The 19,973-nt window shown below is 47.5% G+C and overlaps 2 protein-coding genes across 4 annotated transcripts in view; both read left to right on the top strand.

The window, feature by feature from the left end:
• Positions 1–4,014: 4,014 nt before the first annotated feature.
• LOC120954630 (REST corepressor 2-like) lies at positions 4,015–5,608 on the top strand. Its single transcript, XM_049605012.1, has 3 exons — positions 4,015–4,838; positions 4,919–5,152; positions 5,250–5,608. Exons 1-3 carry the CDS (start codon positions 4,614–4,616, stop codon positions 5,346–5,348), a joined length of 558 nt encoding a protein of 185 aa, XP_049460969.1. The 5' UTR covers positions 4,015–4,613; the 3' UTR covers positions 5,349–5,608.
• Positions 5,609–11,787: 6,179 nt separating this feature from the next.
• Positions 11,788–19,973, top strand: part of LOC120948129 (serine/threonine-protein kinase D3) — a 9,817-nt gene continuing 1,631 nt past the window's right edge. The window contains exons 1-8 of one of the 3 annotated variants that reach the window (XM_040364156.2): positions 11,788–12,447; positions 12,843–12,945; positions 14,386–14,660; positions 14,743–14,887; positions 14,992–15,437; positions 16,793–18,271; positions 18,352–18,535; positions 19,923–19,973. The exon at positions 19,923–19,973 is cut by the window's right edge and continues 132 nt beyond it. In XM_040364156.2, the coding sequence (XP_040220090.2) occupies positions 14,535–14,660; positions 14,743–14,887; positions 14,992–15,437; positions 16,793–18,271; positions 18,352–18,535; positions 19,923–19,973 (2,431 nt within the window). In that variant the 5' untranslated portion in view covers positions 11,788–12,447; positions 12,843–12,945; positions 14,386–14,534. The other 2 variants (XM_040364147.2, XM_040364138.2) reach the window with 2 other exon arrangements.

The raw sequence follows: 19,973 nt of genomic DNA, 5'->3' as shown, positions 1-19,973 counted from the left end.
ATTTGCACAGTTAATAGTTATCATTTAGCAGAAATAAGTGTTGGAACGGACTAAAATGATTTGCATATACAATGCTGCATATAGTTTTCTGACTTACCCGAATTTGGAAAAATGCAAGGATTGACAGTAGTCTCCCACAATGGCGCAATTAACAATTAACTTAGTACAGGCGGTCCCCGAGATACACGGTACCAGTGCCGCAAAATGTCATGAGTATCACGAGATTTTCACCAACGAAAACAATGAACATATCCGAGGTAGCTTGATGCTCATTACTGATAGTCAATAAAAGTGCGCCATGACATGCTGAACACGACATGTGAATTCTTGATTCCAACGCGATACTCTGACTGACAAGCTTAGCTTAATGCCGGCACAAGCATTATCATGATTTTTTCTGGCTGTGAACAGTGCTGAAAAAAGCCACTGTTTCAATCTTCAACACTCATGACTGAAATGAAGCTCAAATCAGATCACGTACACAACTGAGATGATCACCCAAGTGCCACAAATCCACTAAACGACCACTAAACGGCTTCTAAACGACTCAAGTTCTCTACCTAAACGGAATATAGAAAGACTTCGTTTAGCAGACGGCAAACGACTCATGCATTCTAAAAATAGCAAAAAAGCTGGTGGCACTATCTGTTGGTGGGATACCCCAACCAGTTGAGCTTCATCGCTTGGAGGAGAGAATTCTCATTTCCTCTGCTGTTGTATGGTTTCGCATTGAAGTTATGCATCGCTAGAACTAGAACGGCGATACGATTGTTTAAATACTAAACTCCAACTGAATTCACCAGCACTGAAGCAAGTGAGATTTGAGTTATGGTCGTTGGTGTTGATACCCACGTATCTGACCACACGACCATTCATATAAATTTTTGCTCAGAACCCTACCAGCATTAAACGGCTTTGAAGGCATTCAGAAGGCATTTAAGTCCTTAGTCGCCTTAGAAGGCGAATAAAGATTTCAACCGAAACTTTCACGGCTGTAACGGGTTCTCTTCGAAATCTTTCAACTTTTTGATTCAAGGAGAACAGATAGCTTGCCGCCATCTTAGCTTGTTTATATACTGAATTTGCACCTGTACTAATGTAACTGCCAAATAGAGCAGTGACAGCGCTTTTGGTTCCGAACCGAGAAAGCGTGTGTTCAAATCTTGATTTTTATGATCTTTTTTCTGTGTTTATTTCTTTTTAAATTATTTTTTTCTTACTATAATTACTTTAAACAAAATTTATGTGAAGCGAAATTAAAATAATACCTTTTTTAAAAACATAATAATTACACTATGTTCACCGTTCATTATCAGGATGGGAGAAATATGTATCCCATTTTTCTTTTTATTAGAGTTATCGAAATGAGTTTGATATATTAACACCTTTCAATGAGTTGGTCTTTAACAACCGAATAATGTAGACCATCTTTAATAAAGTGAAATAGCTCAGAGCTTAACGCAAGAGAACATAACACGTAAATCGTGCTATCGAATCTCACGCTCATATCTGGGAACACTACAACAGTGCAGTGCTGAAGACGCTTGTAAGGTTTTCTTTTGACAGTTCAATTGCAATTTCAAATTAAAAGCGAAATTTTTCGTTGACATATTTCAAAGGCATTTAATTACTGCTAAATGCACTGCTGATCGCCTTCAATTCGCCGGCGATTACAAGGCGATTAGAAGGCATTTAACGGAAATTTGCGAGTAGGGAATGTTAGAAGGCTATATAGGTCATGATAAGATGAAACTTGTCGAAACACATTGCAAGAAAAGGATAGCAATATAATGATGAGTTGTAATACGCCATCTATTGATCAAACCAATGAAGCTGTGGAGCTTTCATTTTTTTTCTATAAGCGAAAGGCCATGGGAGTGACAAAATGCTGACAAATTTTTCAAAATGTGAGCTTTTGTCACTTTTTTGAGCTTTTGTCAAAATTTTGTAATCTGGAGCAGCCACGAAAAAAAGTTGACAAAAGTTGACAAAAAGTGACAAAATTTGACGTTCGTGAAAAACGTAAACAAACAGCTATTTGGCGCAGTTGTGACCCATTGTTATGATAATAATGCTAAAATGCATGATTCTAATTGATTTATGTACCTATTTAGTACTTCTTAAACAAAAAATCGATGATATTCAGATGTTAGAGCTTTTTGTCGCTCTTGTGTATGTTTTTGGTGCGGCCACGAGAAAAGCTCTTTTTTGCAGTTGACAAGCAATTTTGACAAAGTTGAAAAATTTTTCAACATTTTTTCAGCTCCGTGGCCACGCGCTATATGGATATTCAATTTTACAGTCGTTTAAGCTTAATCTGTGGCGCTTGGGCAGTGACTATACTCAAACAGTTGGAGAATCAATCACATGATTGGTGACATTTAGTTTAGCATCCAACTTTTGATCACTCACTTGGTCACAACATTGTTGTCGGCGATAATCGCGACATTCTTGGAATATACTTGGCGCGTAGACTCTATTAACAAAATGAGCATGCTTTCTCCCTCTATCTGTTTTGATTATCTGTCGGGTCAAACAGAGCGAGAAAACATGCTCATTTTGTTTCTTGGAACTACTCGCACGCAATGCATATCTCCAGTGACCATCGCGATGATCACCGACTGAAAATGTCGCGACCAAGTGATTGAACACGAGTTAGTTGCACACAATGTCACCAAGCATGCGATGGTCGCACCAACTGTTTGAGGCTCACCTCTGATCTTCGCAGTAGAGCTCGTGACGCTGAGATGATTTTGTTTTAGTTAGAATTTGTCATGACTATGTCAGTGACATTTTGCAAAATTGATCACAGCAAAAAAAAGTCGTGATATAGTGACTGACCAAGCGATGGTCGCAAACATGTCATGAGCTTGTATTAGTCACACCAATCGTTCTGAGTATCACCTCTGATTATCACAATTGAGTACGTGGCGCTGATATGGATTTTGCTTCAGTCAGATTTTTTTATGACATTGATAGTGACATTTTGCAGCACTGCACGGTATCTCTTATACGCGGATTTGGAGATACGCGGTTTTCTAAATTTGACAGTTCTTTGAGCAAATTGTACTGATTTGACATATCAATTGTCAAATGCCAACTACCGTTTCGATCCAATGTTAAAAACTTTTTCAAAAGATTTATTTATTCAGTCAGAATCATATAAAATAATTCATTAAGTGACTAAAACCGCCCACTTATTGCAAAATTACACGAAAATTAGAGATATTTTAGCTGGAAATCACGAGATTCGACTTACGCCGAAATTCGAGTTAGCCAAAAAAATAGCCAACTTAAAATACCCCAAAATTACCTACCTCAAAATGGTCCCTGCAAGGTGTATGGATATTAGGAGGTGAAGTGCTTCAGAGCAAATTGACATTTCACGACTTGACATAACAATACTGGGTGCTCCGGTATTAAAATCGGGAAGGGCTGGAGGGGGGTATAGAAAATTGTATGCGATTTGACATAACAATACTCAATGATGGCGCCCGGTGAACGCGCTAATAATTCACCTTCTAAATAAACACACCTTGGGTCCCTGTTGCGTTGCGTCATTTTTGACAAGTGCCCTGTTTGAACTTGGGCGCAACGCTGACTTTGAAAGCAAACTCAAATTCAACGAAAACGCCACTACGCGTACGAAGCGGTTGCCGGTGTTGGCCAAGTAAATACGAAATTGTCTTTTCACGTGCGAAACGATCATTACCCCGTTTGTTCTACTTTATATCGCAGGCAAAGGCAGTGCACGGTTGCAGTTTGTGTGGTTGCCGACGCTCACCGCATACTTAGGAAATCGCGACGATGGAGATGTTTCCAAGCGATGGGGAATCGGATGAGGGACAGGAAATTGCAAGCGGCTACACTGCCGACCATGAATCCCTTTCGAGCCGGGAGACATCGGATGAATCGACAACCCTATCCATTTCGACCCAGTCCAGTGCGTCCGAAGACACCGACTATTCGATACAAAGTTACCATTCTGAATGCGGTAAGAAAAGAACGCCATTGCGTCGGCGTGTTCGGCCTTGCCAGATGCGCAGTCCGTCATTTCGTCGGCCTGTTCTTAAATGTATTATTTTCTTCTTCTTCTTCTTTGCATCAACCCTAAGCACAAAAGTATATGAAAGTATCGCATACGCCCGGAGAAAGGAGTGAGTTGAACCGGCGGTGCTGCTGCCGTTAGTTTCGCGCGTGCAATCCCTGCCGCCACGCTCGATCACAGGGCGGCCCTGTTCATCGTGCTCCATCCCCGCGGGGAGGGGGATGGCGGGTTGGGTCTGGATGGTGTTTCATAGCAGCAGGAAAGTGGAACGATTGTGTGCCAATTTTAATCACGTGCATTCTCTTCTGTCCGATCTTGCAGAGCGAACTCGAGTGGGCCCTGAGTATCAGGCCGTCATTCCGGAGTTTATACCGCCCAGCGAGCGCTTACCGGCACCACGGCAAGACGCTGGATCGGACTGTTGGCTCCCGGCGGAGCATCTACCGGAAGAGTTGTGTAAGTGAGCGGTACCTTCGCCACCTCACCATTGTAACGTAACACTAACGTTCATGCCTTTTTCCTTGTGTGAGCGTTCCCTCTCTCTCTCTCTCACACACTCTCTCTCATGTGCGCAGTGCAATATTACTTAAACTATGCCAAGGAAAATCATGACTACAGCGAGGAGTATGCGCCGGGGATGCTGCACTATTACAACAATGATCTGCATCGGGCATGCCAGGATATGGCCAAATTTGTACCCGTTCCGGACGAATGGACCGATGAAGAACGGACACTGTTCATGAAAGCGTATTACTTGTACCGCACGGACTTTCACTACTACAAATGGATAGTAAGCGTGCCCTTTCGAGCGTTTATTGTCAGGATTGTTATTGCTTTTTTTGTTTGTTTGGTTTTCCTTCTCACGTATAGCTTCCTTGGATACCTGTTCGTAGACTGGTGAAGTACTATTACGATACATTTAAATGTAATGATCATGCAGAAATCGTGTCACTACTTCAAGTAATCAACCATGTTCGATCAGTCAACAATCAAGCTAAACGAAACAACAATCAAGCAGCGGCAAGCAACAATCAAGCACGGGAAGAAGACAACGGTTCGGGAAGGATCGCCACTATCAACCAAGGATTAGACCTGTCGGACAGGGTAAGTGCTGGCTCGAACGATCGTGTTGTATTGATCTGACCGGTAGCCGATTGTGAATCAAATTTGCTTTCTTACCGTTTCATGCAATGGCGCGAAGCCTTCAACGAGCCGTGCGGCAATGAACGGTGGAGGAATGGCACCAGGTCCCCCGATCGACTACAGCGCATACCGCTATGAGGACAGCGATAGCGACTAGAAGGCATCGGCTGTGCGAGTTGACGTCGTTCGCCGTCGTTCATCTTGAAATGCTATTAGACGAGCAGCGACAATATCCAGTTAATTCAATCTTCTTTTTCATTCATTCTTTTCAAAATCGTACCACATGCGTGCTGTACACGACGCACGGACTTTACAATTCACGATTCCTATTATGGTTTAAGATTTTATTACTGTTTGCCCATCTTTTGCATAAATAGCTAACGCAAGCGAATCGTTCTAAGAAATGTTAATATTGAATTTGGGATAAATACTCTCCTTCGTTGTGTGCATCAAATTTGTCTTCTTTACTCCCTTTTAACTAAACTGCGACTATATCGACGACATTACACCTTTATTAAACGATGCCAAAAGCTAATGTTAGCCTTCCTAAATATGTTGAGTTGTTTTGGTTCTCTTTCTCCTGTACTAAAACAAAAATAGCCCAATAAGAATCGCATCACATCTGTCTGTATTGAATCAGAATGACCCAATGGTAATGGAAATCTAATCCGACACGGCAGTGGGGAAAAATGCACTTGCCACGAATGTCTCTGGCAACTAGCCCGAACGAGGGGGTAGAAGGAAAAAAAAAAACCCCGGGTAATGCATAAACCGACCGGTCTCATCCGCAAACATCATTAAAGCACCGATGCAAACGATGTGCTGATTAGGGCGAAGGGCAATCACCAATTAGTGCCAGTCGGAAAATGGTGCTGTGCCTGTGCCGAGCTTTCGGCTGTGTGCCGAAACATTGTGCCCCGAATGCGTTTGGGCTTCGGTGCACAATGCTCTTGCCCCCCCCCCCCCCCCCCCTCTCGCTGTCTCTGGTTCATTAGATTTCGAATCACCTTTCCCAAAAACGATGCTACCATACATACCACCATACACAGAACCCGCGAGAGAAAGTGGTAGAGTGGTGAGCGGCAACGGCAATCGTCGAACCAAAAAAGAAAAAGCCCTGCCTCATCCGCCCAAACCTTCCGAAAGGGGCCCAAAATAGTGAAAGTGTAATTTTCCTACGAACCATGTCGACACTATCCCTATCGGAAGGGGGCAAATGGTTGCTATCTGCTAGTTGAAATCTTTCATTCCAGCAGCGCATCGCGGAGAAGATCCTTTTATGCTTGCCCCCCCCCCCTCCCCACCCACATAAACACATACACGGATAGGAAGGATACAATACTCCATACGCCCGCTGGTCCCAAACTCGCGGGTGTAACGGTTTTTTGGTTTTTATTTTCGTTTCGTTTGTTTGCTTTGTTCCATTTCCTTCCCATTTAGCATCTCCCGGGCGACACCAATTACGCGCCGATGCTAACGCGCGTAATAGTCCCTACAATTGCTGGGTGCGGGCGGAAGGGGGGAGGGCCAATCTCTACTGCCTATGAAACCGATACACCACCGCTATGCGCACAATTTCACGCCTAATTCGATAAGTTTGCTTTCGGCACAGCCCCAAAATAAAAACCCCAAAACGCTCGGCGATGTGTTATCTTTGCGCGTTTTGCGCAACAGCAATGTTCGCCTATTGGATTTTCTTTGTGTGGTGGGTGGTGATTTTCCTGTTTTGGCGGTGCTGTTGCTTTTGTTCCGCTTTTTAGCACAACGAATATGTGCAATAAATCGTTTTGCCAGAGGGATGCAAAACGTGCCCGACATGTATTTTTGATGGATAGATACAAATAAATGAAATATGGCCGAGGCTTTTCTCCCCGATTTTTGACCTTCGGGTGGTGCTTCACACACACACACACACACACACAGACACCCCAAAATCGTTCGGAATGAATGCTGCTGCAAGCGTTCAAGATATTTCGCCCCGAAGAAGACGGATGGGTTTTGGGTTTGTTTTTTTTTTTGGGTGGGGGGAAATTCGCGTGCGACCGCCACGGGAGCACGCGGGGTAATGTCAATAAATCAAAACATTCTAAATCCAATTTCACGTCCGCTGTTGCGGTTTTATAGTTGCGCATCAATCAAAATGCATTACAGACTTCCAGAGCATTGTGAGATAAAATGCGGTGGCCCGCGATAGGGAACGGTTTAACGATGATGTCTGTACGGAACGGTTTAAAAAATGTAAACGGCCAGCAATGGCGTGCGTCGCGTTGCTACCCGATTGCAGGCAACAGGTGTATCGGCGGCAACACGCTAGAATGTTTTCCCGCGAAGTATCTTATTCTGCAACGGAGAAGTGATAAATCTAGTTCGATGAGCACAACGTGAACTGTCAATCGATATCGATTGCAGCCGTCTTTGATCTTGCCAACTGTCTCAGGGCGGAATGGACCGTCGAGGGAAAGTAGTGGCAAAACGATTTGGCCCCGGCAACCGCCAGGAAGCCAACAAGACTAGTTGGAATTAAATCGTCATTAGCATATATATTAAATGAGCTGTGCCAGTGCGAAAAAGGGATAAACGCTGTTTGCCGAGTGGCCTGTGGCGCACCGAAATTGCAAACGGTGAACATTTGTTCCAACTGCATGTCCTTCGACAATCCGGCCGGCATGGTCTGAAGGGCGGACGGGGTTCGTTGTGGACTGTTACAAACTATTACATCAGCCTGTTCACCGGTTTCATTACTCCGAATGAGTCGAAAGGTGCGGCCGGTTGAATTTCCTCACCTTTCCGAAGGTGGTCACGGGAATCTTATTGGGATTTTGTCGGAGGCCAAAGAGGTCTTCCCTCAATGCTCATGAATTGAAAAGACGTGGATAAACACAGCGAAGTCCAACCGATGCGGCGAAAACATTCGCATTACCCATGGGTTCGCTTTATTATACGAACATCCAATGTAAATGTTTGAACTGTGTTTCCTGCAGCCATCTACTAGACATAATTATCAATCTTCAGATTTTTGAAACACATTGCCAGATCTAAGACAGGCATTTTTGATACAAAAAAAAATTTGAATACTTTTTTTAATCTACTTAGAAGTACTTACTACTACTAGAAGTGTGTCAATTCCCATAGTTCCGAATGTCTTTTACTAAGCTCTGATTCATTCTTTGTACTTTGTATTATTAGCTCCAGTCACTGTTTAAGTGTTCTCTTAAATGTTCTCTTGTACTGCACTTTCGTGTAGTGATGTATAGAAAAACGGTGTTACTTGGTCCGCCAATTTCTTCAAGACACATCACATAGTGAAGTTCTATTGCCTTCCTTGAGTTAGCTTATCCCATAAACTGCCCATAGCAGTAACGCAGTCATCACATGCCCAGGTGGAAAACAAAAGCCATTCTATGTAGATTGAGTAAATCAAGAGAGTCTCTTATGATTCTCTCTTATGAGAGTGATTGAATGCTCGGGAGTTTATTTTATATGATGTTCCAACACCTACGACACCATTCATCATAGTGATGCAAATAGCAAAAAGAGCTATTTTCTATACACATGTTACCAACAACTGCAAAACAGATGTTCGCCATTCGTACTTTCCAAAGTACGCGCGCTGTCTAGAAATGACAGACTCCAGTTACGGGATTACATAGAGATCAGAGAACTCGTGTAAGTCTGGTGTGAGATCGTTTTTTTAAACACCAAAAACATTGGTGTTTGTGTGACCAAGGTGTTTGTTCCAAAATGGTTTTAAATATTATGTAAAGAAATCGTAGCTTAATAGTATGTCTGCTACAGAATTGTTTGAAGCGGGTTAAAACTGCTTGAGAACCAAGAGCTAAAGTAGAGCTCGGTTGAGCTAGGAGCCTAGAGCAGGCGCTTAGTTCGTTATATGGATGATTAGCCTCTGACTTTCACATGTTTCTAAAGAGGTCCGTACTGGCTGATGGTTTTATGAGGACATAATGTTACTTCATGTTATTACAGACTACTGTGATCGGAATATTTTAACGCGTGTTAGCTATTTTAACCATCACGATGCAAAAACAAGAAAATTGTATGTATTGCATGATGTGTATCAGACATCACTTCACTCACTTTTATAATTTCTTCTAATCATTCCTTGAAGAGCAGCTGCTATCGGAAGTGAAATGTCCTGGATAAACGTACGAAGCCTGTTCGCGCAGATACAACCAATACTACCTAACATGCACAGCTAACACGGATTACTACCGCCACACTAAATACGGCTGTGCAACTTCACGTTGGATTTACTTCACTAATATCATGCCCACATGGCACAACTGATTAAACGCTATTCAAGTTACGAGCGTTACTTGTATCTAATTCGCCTCTTGGACAGTCCACCTCATCTGGCTTCTAACAGAACAACTCCAATGATCAATCACACACGCGGACACTAGAGCTGCAATTCACCAATTGGGAACATCACCTCACAAGTGAAACTATGATGGTAGACTATCAAAAGTGTTTGAGAAGTATGCACCAAGCTCCCGGAGTTGCGCCGATGTTATTACTCTAAAACAAAAACCTGGCTTGGATAAATACTAGCCAACGTTGTAGGTCTACAAGGAAAACTGTTTCGATTGCCGCTGCGCTGCGTAACAGCCGAAACAGTGACCACTCCCGTGGTTGTGGTGTATTAATAGACCCCTCTTGTACTACGCCTGCAATCGACTGTGCGGCTCAACTCCCACAGCATTTACGAGTGTACTTGGATCATAGATTCCGTACAAAAACATCGAATATTATTCGGAGTGGTCTATATTTCACTTCACTCCTCTACTTTCCAGTCTCCTATCAGTCCATCTTAGACTATCCAACCGACAACGTTGGAGACATTCTTGCCCCCAAATGAGGCCGGTTTCTCTTAGTTGGAGACTTCAACCACCTTCATCGCTCACATGTTCTCGCCAAAACAGCTCATATCACTCTAATCATTAATCTTTCTTTCATCCAAGTTCATCCAGGAAGGTAACCAAGTTTTAGTGGAGCCCCCATACGTAGGATTGGATTATTATTGGTAATCAATAATAATTGGTCGGATTATTGGTAATCAATAAGTCACTGAAATAGTGATGGGTAAAGTTGGCAAAAATTCGGAATCGACTCCGGAAGGTAGGTCCGCGCTGCAATATGCGGAGTCGTTCGGAATCGTCCGGAGTCGTACGGAGTCGCCCGGAGTCGGAGTCATTCGGAGTCATCCGGAGTCGTTCGGAGTCGTTCGGAGTCTTCCGGAGTCGCCCGGAGTCGGAGTCGTCCGGAGTCGTTCGGAGTCGTTTGGAGTCATTCGGAGTCGTCGGAGTCGCTCGGAGTCGGGGTCGTCCGGAGTCGTTCGGAGTCGTTTGGAGTCATTCGGAGTCGTCGGAGTCGCTCGGAGTCGGAGTCGTCCGGAGTCGTCCGGAGTCGTCCGGAGTCGTCCGGAGTCGTTCGGAGTCGGAGTCGTTCGGAGTCGTTGACTCCGGACGACTCCGGTCGACTCCGGACGACTCCGAACGACTCCGACTCCGGGTGGATCTAGTGGTTCCATTTTGCCGGAGTTGGAATCGAACTAACAATAGTCGGAGTCGGATCGGAGCCGTGGGTGCGCTCCATACAGCACATCACTACACTGAAAGTCAAGCCCACTAGTGATACAGGCAGGCCTTGGCCAACAACAAGATTTTCAAAAATAAACTTATGGCGCCATCTGTTGGTGAGTAGCTCTAGTTTAACTTTCATCACTTTGACAGCTTTTACCTTCTCCGTTTACTTTTGGTTGATTTTGCATTGAAGTTTTGCTAGAACTAGAACAGAGGTGCGATTTGGTTGAACTAACCTCTAATCAAATGAGGAAAAGCCATTCATTTTAGTAATACTCTAACCCGGTTAAAGTTAGGTGACGTAAATTTCTTAGGATAATAAATTAATACTACATTGTTTTATGAAATCTGATTTTTACTTATTAATACTGGTAAAACGTTAAGGTGGTATTCGAATTGAGCGCTAGATCGTTCCAAACAAAATTAAAGGGCTTTTCAGCGTGTTAGGAGTACAGTTAGATATTATAGCTGAATTACTCATATGTACAGAAGCTTATCGGTAGTCACTTGAACTACTTTTCTGAGCAATCTGTTCAAAGCATTTTTATTTCTGTTAACTGTAACGCAAAAGCTTTCACAACGGTAACGTTAGCGAATTTGAAATATTTACCACCTCGCCTCATTGAACATGCAAGACCACCCCTGCATAGCTCTCGAATTGCGTGTAGCGCAATCTTCATCTGTCAAGCATCGTTTCTGGAATCTCTTCCGCGGCTGGAGCTTGGGAAAAGTACGTCGTACGTGTATCAATGTGTGGGTGTAACGGCAGAAGCTTTGGACAAATGTATAAAAAACAACTGTACCTATGTTGCAAAATGATAAGTCAAAAAATGGAAGTATATTTTTTCTTGTATATTGTTTATTGATTCTCACTGAAACACTCCTTTACAATGTTACTGAAATCCACATGTTAAGCGATTATTTTTGAACTGCCTTTAAACTTGCGCCAGGATACAATTTTGTTAACATTTCTGCCAATTAAATCTGCCAATAAATGTATATAAAATGGAATAGTTTCATTAAAACATTATTTTTACGACCTGGTTCATTCCGCTCGATTCATCTAATTTCTAACTAATTTCCTTGCCGGTTGCAACGCTAACTGTTTTGACAGCTTTTTTGTTTTGTTGCTCCCCCAAGCCCTCCCCAAACAGTTGAGTGTGGCTAAGGCTTCACCAGAATGCGCATCACACACACACAGCACGAAGCGAGAGAAAGTTTCCCCAACACAACGACGCAACCGCCCGTGTACGCGTGTACAGGGGAGCAAACGCACACACACATACACCGCTCCAGCGACCATTCATACAAGCAGCGCAGCAGTCGAAAACATTCCACCCAATTCCTCCAGCGGACGCTATAGCTTGCCCTTTGCACATCGTGCGTGTGTGTGCGCGCGCGCGCATGTTTGTGTAGCATCGTCATCGCGCGCTCCACGTACACACACCGCGGCGTGTGGTGTGATCCGGGTTCTGCCGGAGAGTGTGTGTAAGTTTTTGTGTGTTTTTGCTTTCTTCTCCGCGTTCTCAAAGACCGAACCAGAGATTGGAGTTTCTTAAGGTGGCCGGTGCCACCACAGCGCAGCATCCATCAGGGCGGGTGAACGGAATTCAGTTGGCCGGTGCAGGAAGCTGGAAGGGCCGCAAATCGGACCAGGTAAAACGGGAAACCCTCTCCCCAGCAGAGCTGACTGTGTGCGAGCGCGCGAGCGAGAAGGAAAGCGCTGGAGCGTTTGACATTTGCATTTGCCTGCAGAGAGAGAGAGAGAGAGAGGGGGTGAGAGAACCTAAACGCATACACACAGGTGCAGCACCTACGTTGGGGCCGCTTTTTTGTGTGTAGTTCAGGCAGCATCTTCCAAAAAAACGGGAAAAAGTATCTCTTCTCTCACTCCCGTCACGCACACCCTTGTTTCCAGTGCTCCCCGCTTTCGTATCGGGATTTGTTCTCTCGCTCTGTTTCGTTCGCGCTCCGAGCGCTCGCTATGGTGTCGCTTTCTCTCTCCCTCTCTCTCTCACGCACACACAAACTCACACTTCCCTCGCAAGCAGTTCAGTTCAGTGACACACAAAAAGTCGTGCCTAGGCCGCGCCGCGCTTCGACGCGTAGTAGCAGTAGAAGAGGGAAAGAGGCAAACAACAAACACAGAACGAGGTAAAAGAAAAGGCAACGGAGCAGCAGCAGCAGCAGCAGCAATCCAGAAGAAGAAAGGGCACGTCGCACATTCTCGACTGCGGAGAAAAGCGTGCGTGTTTGTGGCTGTGCGTATGTGTGTGGGTGTGTGCGGTCTGTCCCCCTTTCGTCAGTTGTAAGGCGCTGTGTGTGACCTAGTGTAGCGGACGGAACAGAACGGAACGGAACGGTGTATCTTTCCGACGGGCCGACCAAACTGCCGACGAAACAAGTGTGTGTACGCGTGTGTGTGTGTGGTTGTGGCCAGACACGGAAATATATGGCTGGACTGTTGGTGGCGGCCGCGGCAAGGTGCACGGTGCACAACAGTCCACGACGGTCCGGACAAGCAACCAGCAGCGGCAGCTTCCCGACCTTCGCACCGTGCTGGTGATACCGAGCTTACCTCATCCGCAGGTCGGTGGGCAGGTGGGTGGGTAGGTGGGCAGGAAGAAGCAGTCACACACACACGCGTCAGGTGCCTGCCCGCGCGCGCCATCCACATAACGTCATCCGTCCAATTGCGGTGCAACCGACGAACGACTCCAGCGTTGCTTCCTTGGAAGGGAAGAGGTAGGCGCAAAACGGGGACACAACACACACACACACACCTTTGCTTGCAGCATCCGAAAATGTGGGTCGACACACACACATCCCCCCCCCCCCCCCCCCCGGGGGCGGTGGAACAATTGGGTTCCTTCGCCTAGAACAATGGCGCAATTAGCAATGCAACGTCAACGCCAATCAACCTGTGCCCAGTGTGACGGGGGAGGGGGGTCAAAAGTGGGCGGCCGGACCTGCACAATCTATCAATAATTTGCACGCACGGAAGGGCGGGGAGGGGAGAGGTGTGCGAGCCTCTCCAGTTGCACCGTTTTCGCGTGCCCCACTTAGCGCTCCATCCCCCCTTTATTTCAGTGCCACTGGAAAGCGTGCGTGTGTGTGTCGAGGAGGGGAAGGGAGGTGAAGAGTGTGAACTAAACAAAAGAAAAAAGTACACCGCCCCACAGTGGGCAGTGGGAGAAGTTTTCTCATTAAACAAGTGCAAAATAATTCTATTTCGTCGGCGGCGGCGGCCACCGCACTGTCCCATCAAGCAACCTGTCAGCTTCAATCTTATCAATCGTGTGAGCGCGCGGCACGGGCCCTCTACTAGCAACTTTACCAGCACAGCAACACACACACACACACACACGCACAGCATGTGCATTCCGTTGATGGAAATTAGTTTCATTCAAAGCTTAAAAACGCCTCAAGATGCGCCCGCGCGATGCAATTGCAACTCGTCGCCACTCGTGTCGGTGGGGGTGGGGGGCCAGGGTGACGAGATGACCTTTTCCCGTTCTCCCCCCCCCCTCTGTCTGCTGTGCTGTGTGATTTTGTTTGCAATTTATTTTCCCCTTTTTCTTTGCTACTTTTCAGAACTTTCCTGGAAAACAACGGCTGACCGAGTGTGTGCGTGAGAAAGAGAGAAAGCGTAAAAAAAAAAACGTTCACATAAACGTACAATAGAGCAACGTGAATTCTCCCCTCCCGCCTAACCCTCTTCCCCAAACCCTTCACACGGTGCGATGGCAGGGGACGACATTACCTTCATCTTCCAGTTCGGGAACCTGCGCGACATCACCACGGTCGAGTCGAGCGCCCTCACACTCAAAACGCTCAAGGAGCTGGCCTGCGAGTTCATCAACAGTAAGGTAAGGGAAGCGTCTGCCGGGTCTCTCCCGTCCGTTTTAAAACCGAGGTCCTCACCACGCACCCTTTTTGACCCCCCCCCAGATCCCGGAGAATGGGTTAAACCGGCTGCCGGAGCGGTTGCTGCTGTTCCGGCACGACTACGAATCGCACAACGTGCTGCAGATGGTAACGTCCGCCTCGGACATCGTGGACGAAACGCTGGTCGAGATCGTGCTCACTGCCAACCGTAAGTTCCGTAATTTTCCACGCAATGCCCCCAATTGTGGCCGTCTGTCCATCCGTCTGATTCGATTTCGTGTGTCCCTGTTCTCTCCCCCCCCCCCTGTGCAGAAACGCTGCTACCGCCGGCCAACAGTGGACCGGCGCTGCACCGGAACAATGTGCCGGTCGGCGGCCAGGAGGACATACCGCTGGTGCGGCCCCACGCGCTCAACGTCCACTCCTACAAGGCGCCCACCTTCTGCGACTTTTGCGGCGAGATGCTGTTCGGGCTGGTGCGCCAGGGGCTCAAGTGCGACGGCTGCGGGCTCAACTACCACAAGCGCTGCGCGATCAAGGTGCCAAACAACTGCAGCCGGGTGGAGCACACGGGTATGCTGCAGGCACAATCGGCCAACCAGCAGCAGCAGCAGCAGCAAAGCAACGGCAGCGGCAGCCGCCGGTCCGGTTCGGCCGGCGGCGGGCTGCTGTCCTCGATGCTGCCCGCCCGCAGCCCGTCCGGCGGCTCCAGCAACTCTCTCGCGTCGGACGAAACGGCCGGCGCTGGAAATATGCTGGTAAGAAAAATGCAGCAACTTATGAATGACATTAAAAACTGAATCGCCCCTTTTGGGGTCGTGTAAGGGCGACCGATTTAGCGAAAGACATTAGACAGAGAAAGCCAGAGAGAGAGAAAGCGATTGAGAGTGAGGGAAATAGAGAGAGAGAGAGAAAGGAAGAACGAGAGCACTTGGAAGAAGTGCCGCTTTTTGCAGCGACTGAATCCGTCCAGTTTTTATACACAACACACTTATACTTACACATTGATACCGTCCATACTTAATATTAATATTGCAAACCATTCCAATTATCCGCCAGCGATGTATTTCGTCCTGCGGCACACGAAAGGGCTTTTCATATTTTATTCTATTCCACGGTAGGGCCAAGGGTTCGGGGTTTTAGGTGTAATTTCGTTTTTTTTTTTCCTTTTCGCTAGTAAGTGTGAGCGTACGCTAATGTAATGTCAGTATTGTTTGTCCCGCAAAACAGAACAAAATAAAATTAAGCGTTTTCTTTTCTTTTTTTGCTCCTTCGCAAACTTTAGTCGCAGTTCCGTTTATTGTATTTTTTTTTTGGTTTGTTTTTGTTTTGTTTGGTTAGTATCTTTTTTTTTCTCTAAAAACCCTTCCTTTCACGTTCAGTAAACACTGGATCCAAAAAAAATCAACTTTTCTTTTAAATAAGTTATTAACGTAAAGTTCAATCACTAATTGGTCTCTGCTACGTATTCGTTTATACCAGCCAAAAGTTTTGTTATAATTTATTTACTTACTGTGGCACTACGACTGAAGAGCAGAGACCTTCAAGCTTCAATATTTAGCATTCGACAGAAGACAGTTGTTTACTTATTTAACTTAACGTTATTATAGTTTCGGCTGTATTTTCCGATTGAGACAGTTGTAAAACTATTAAAAATTAAAACCAAAGTCGAAGTAGTTAATTGTAAACATAAGATTTTCTAAGAATTCTTTGCTGCACACAGTAATATTTAGCTATGTTGTTGAGCTGGGAGCAGGAAAACATGTTCCACTGAATTCTGTTTTGAAGTATTTTCTGTTTTGCTTGTATAAGGAACATTTTTAATCAAATTTCATGTTCCAATTTAGGAAGAAGGGATAATGCTTCAGCAAAAGAAATGAGAATAGGCAAAGTAAAGCGAGTCTTGGAAAGATGTTTAAGCATTCTAACTTCTTGTAGGAGATTTAAACCGTTGCAGTTAGTTGATAGGTTTTATTATTTTTATGTCTTACACGCCTTTGGGTACATATCCCTTTTCTCTCCTCTTTGAACTTTGATGCCGTATATAGCAACCTTGGTAGGCCAAACTAACACCTTTCTTTTGTTTCCTTTCCCCCCCCGGCGGCCCTACCAGTCCACCACCATACGGCAGAGCCGGTCACCGTCGCTGACGAGCCGCGGCGCGGTCGGGGGCCACCCGATCAAGATCCCGCACAGCTTCTCGATCCACACGTACACGCGGCCGACCGTCTGCCAGTACTGCAAGAAGCTGCTGCGCGGCCTGTTCAAGCAGGGCGTCCAGTGCCGGGACTGCCACTACAACGCGCACAAAAAGTGCATCGAGAAGGTGCCGAAGGACTGCACCGGGGAAAACACGCAGCCGGTGGACGCGCACGACGACCGCAGCCAGTCGAGCGATCGGGAGCTGCTGTACAAGGACGACCCGGAGGACGAGAGTGACTTCGACGACGGGCATCCGTTCGGGGCGGGCAGCTCCGGGCGGCGGTCGGGCGGCAGCACCGGGACGGCGGCCAGCGGCGGCGGCGGCGGCGGCGGCGGCACCTCAGCGACGGCGGCCAGGGAGGGCGCCGGTGGCAAGGAATCGCCCCTCGGGCCCGGCGACGGGGGCTCGCCGGGCAAGCTGAACGGGGGCGGCGCCGGCCCGCCTGCCCCGGCCTACCATCTGCTGGACGATTCGGACGACAACCGGCTGGAGGTGATCTGCGAGCAGTCGCGCCAATCGTCGAGCAATTCGTCCTCGTCGCCGAGCGCCAACATTCCGCTGATGCGCATCGTGCAGTCGGTGAAGCACACGAAGCGCCGGGACGGGCGGGCAATGAAGGAGGGCTGGCTGGTGCACTTCACCAGCAAGGAGAAGACGATCAAGCGCCACTACTGGCGGCTCGACTCGAAGGCCATCACGCTGTTCGTGTCGGACCAGGGCAGCAAGTACTACAAGGAGATACCGCTGAACGAGATCGTGGCGGTGGAGGCGGCCCGCACGCTGCAGGGCGAGGTGCTGCACTGCTTCGAGATTCGGACGGCGGCCGTCGACTACTACGTCGGGCAGGACCCGCTGTACAATATGAAGCATCACGCGGATCCGGTGCTGGCGCTGCCGCCGCCCGACAGTGGCGTTGGGGCGTACCTCGCGAAAAGCTGGGAAACGGCCATCCGGCAGGCACTGATGCCGGTCCAGACCGGCACGGGTCGGACGGGGGAGGGCCAGGGAGCGGCGGGCGCTAGCGAACAGCCGGAGGAGCGCGTCACGGACATGAGCCAGCTGTACCAGATCTTCCCGGACGAGGTGCTCGGGTCGGGCCAGTTCGGCATCGTGTACGGCGGGGTGCACCGGAAGACGCACCGGGCGGTGGCGATCAAGGTGATTGACAAGCTGCGCTTTCCCACCAAGCAGGAGGCGCAGCTGAAGAACGAGGTGGCGATACTGCAGAACCTGTCGCATGCGGGCGTCGTCAATCTGGAGCGAATGTTCGAAACGCCCGAGCGCATCTTCGTCGTGATGGAGAAGCTGAAGGGCGACATGCTGGAGATGATCCTGTCGCACCAGAACGGACGGCTGAACGAGCGCGTCACCAAGTTCCTGATCACGCAGGTAGGTGTCGCGCGGCTTTGGCCGGACTGCCTGGCGAGTTTGTCTTAATTGGACATTTTTCTTTTTCGGGCACACACCAGATCCTCGTCGCCCTCAAGTACCTGCACAGCCGCAACATTGTACACTGCGATCTGAAGCCGGAGAACGTGCTGCTCTCGTCGGACAACGAGTTTCCGCAGGTGAAGCTGTGCGATTTCGGTTTCGCGCGCATCATCGGCGAAAAGTCGTTCCGGCGGTCGGTTGTCGGCACGCCCGCTTACCTAGGTATGTATGCTCCGCTGAAGGTTACTTCCTTACTTATCCGGCGCTACAACCGCTTGGCTGTCTTGGCCTGCCTCAGGAGTATTCGAAACCTCCAACGGTCTCGCGCCTTCGTCTGCCAGTCCGTTATCCCGGCCTTGATGGCGGACGCCTCCACGCCATCTTGCCACCTCAATTTGGGCCTACCACGCCTCCTCTGTCCTTGTGGACGGCCTAAAAAGACTTTACGGGATGGGTCGTCTGTTACCATGGGTACAACATTGCCAGCCCCCCGGAGCCTGGCGAGCTTTAAATACAGTACGACAGTGAGGTCGCCGTACATCTCGTCATTATAGCGGCTCCTCCATTGTCCTTTCACACATACGGGGCCAAGGATCCTTCTGAGCATCTTCCTCTCGAACGCGGCTAAGAGGGTTTCGTCAGATTTGGACAGTGTCCATGTCTCAGAGGCGTATGTGAGCAGGTACTATATAGTTCCAGCTTCGTCCGTCGCGACAGGTTCTTTGAGGTGAACTGATTTCTCAGGCTGTAGAATGTCCGGTTGGCAGCCAGCATCCTTGGGCGCAACTCAGCTTGCATGTTATTGTCGTCGCTGATCTTTGACCCAAGATAGGTGAATTGTGGGACGACTTCCAAAGTGCGTTCACCTATCTGTACGTCACGCATACGTAGATTCTGATTATTTATTGGTAGGCCCGCTGATGTTGCCACCATCAGTTTGGACTTTGCCTCCTCCGAGGTTCTCTGCCGCCTGCTCGATCCCTTGGTAGGCTTCTGCTACATAGGAGAGCCGCAGACCACTGATGTCTATATCATCAGCGGATTCCAGGATCTGGGTTGGCTTATAGAAGATGGTTCCCGTAGTCTCCACCCTCGAGTCGCGGATGGCCCTCTCTAGCGCCAGGTTGAATAGGAGACAGGCAAGCCCGTCCCCCTGGCGGAGACCCTTGTTGGTAGCAAAAGGACCTGAGAGTTTTCGATCCACTCTCACCTGGCAACTGACGTTGGTCATAGTCATTCTAACTAGCCTTATCAGGTTGGCCGGAACTATCACCTACTGAAAATGTCAACAAAAAATATAGAAAACTGAAAAAAAAAATCAGTGGAGTCTGCTAAGTATTCTCAGACATAAACCCTTGGTCTTAAAACAATGTCATACATCTTCTCAATTACTTTGAAAAATTTATCATGATTTCTGCTACAAGCACATTGAAAGCACACAGCAAGGACACTGTCTATAATTGATGTCTTAGAGCCAAAACATTGCGTCTTCGACTGTATTGTGTCATGCAAGCCTTTACATACATACAAACGTACAAACTTTCATTTTCCTTGATATAAAAGATAAAAATTGGAATTTACATGTTGCCCTTTTTCCCTGCATTTCCAGCGCCGGAAGTGCTGCGCAATAAGGGCTACAATCGGTCGCTCGACATGTGGA

This window comes from Anopheles coluzzii, chromosome X (genome assembly GCF_943734685.1).
Source record: "Anopheles coluzzii chromosome X, AcolN3, whole genome shotgun sequence".
Lineage (NCBI taxonomy): Eukaryota > Metazoa > Arthropoda > Insecta > Diptera > Culicidae > Anopheles > Anopheles coluzzii.
Note: the sequence above shows the minus strand (reverse complement) of the source record. Positions and strands in the feature narration are given on the sequence as shown.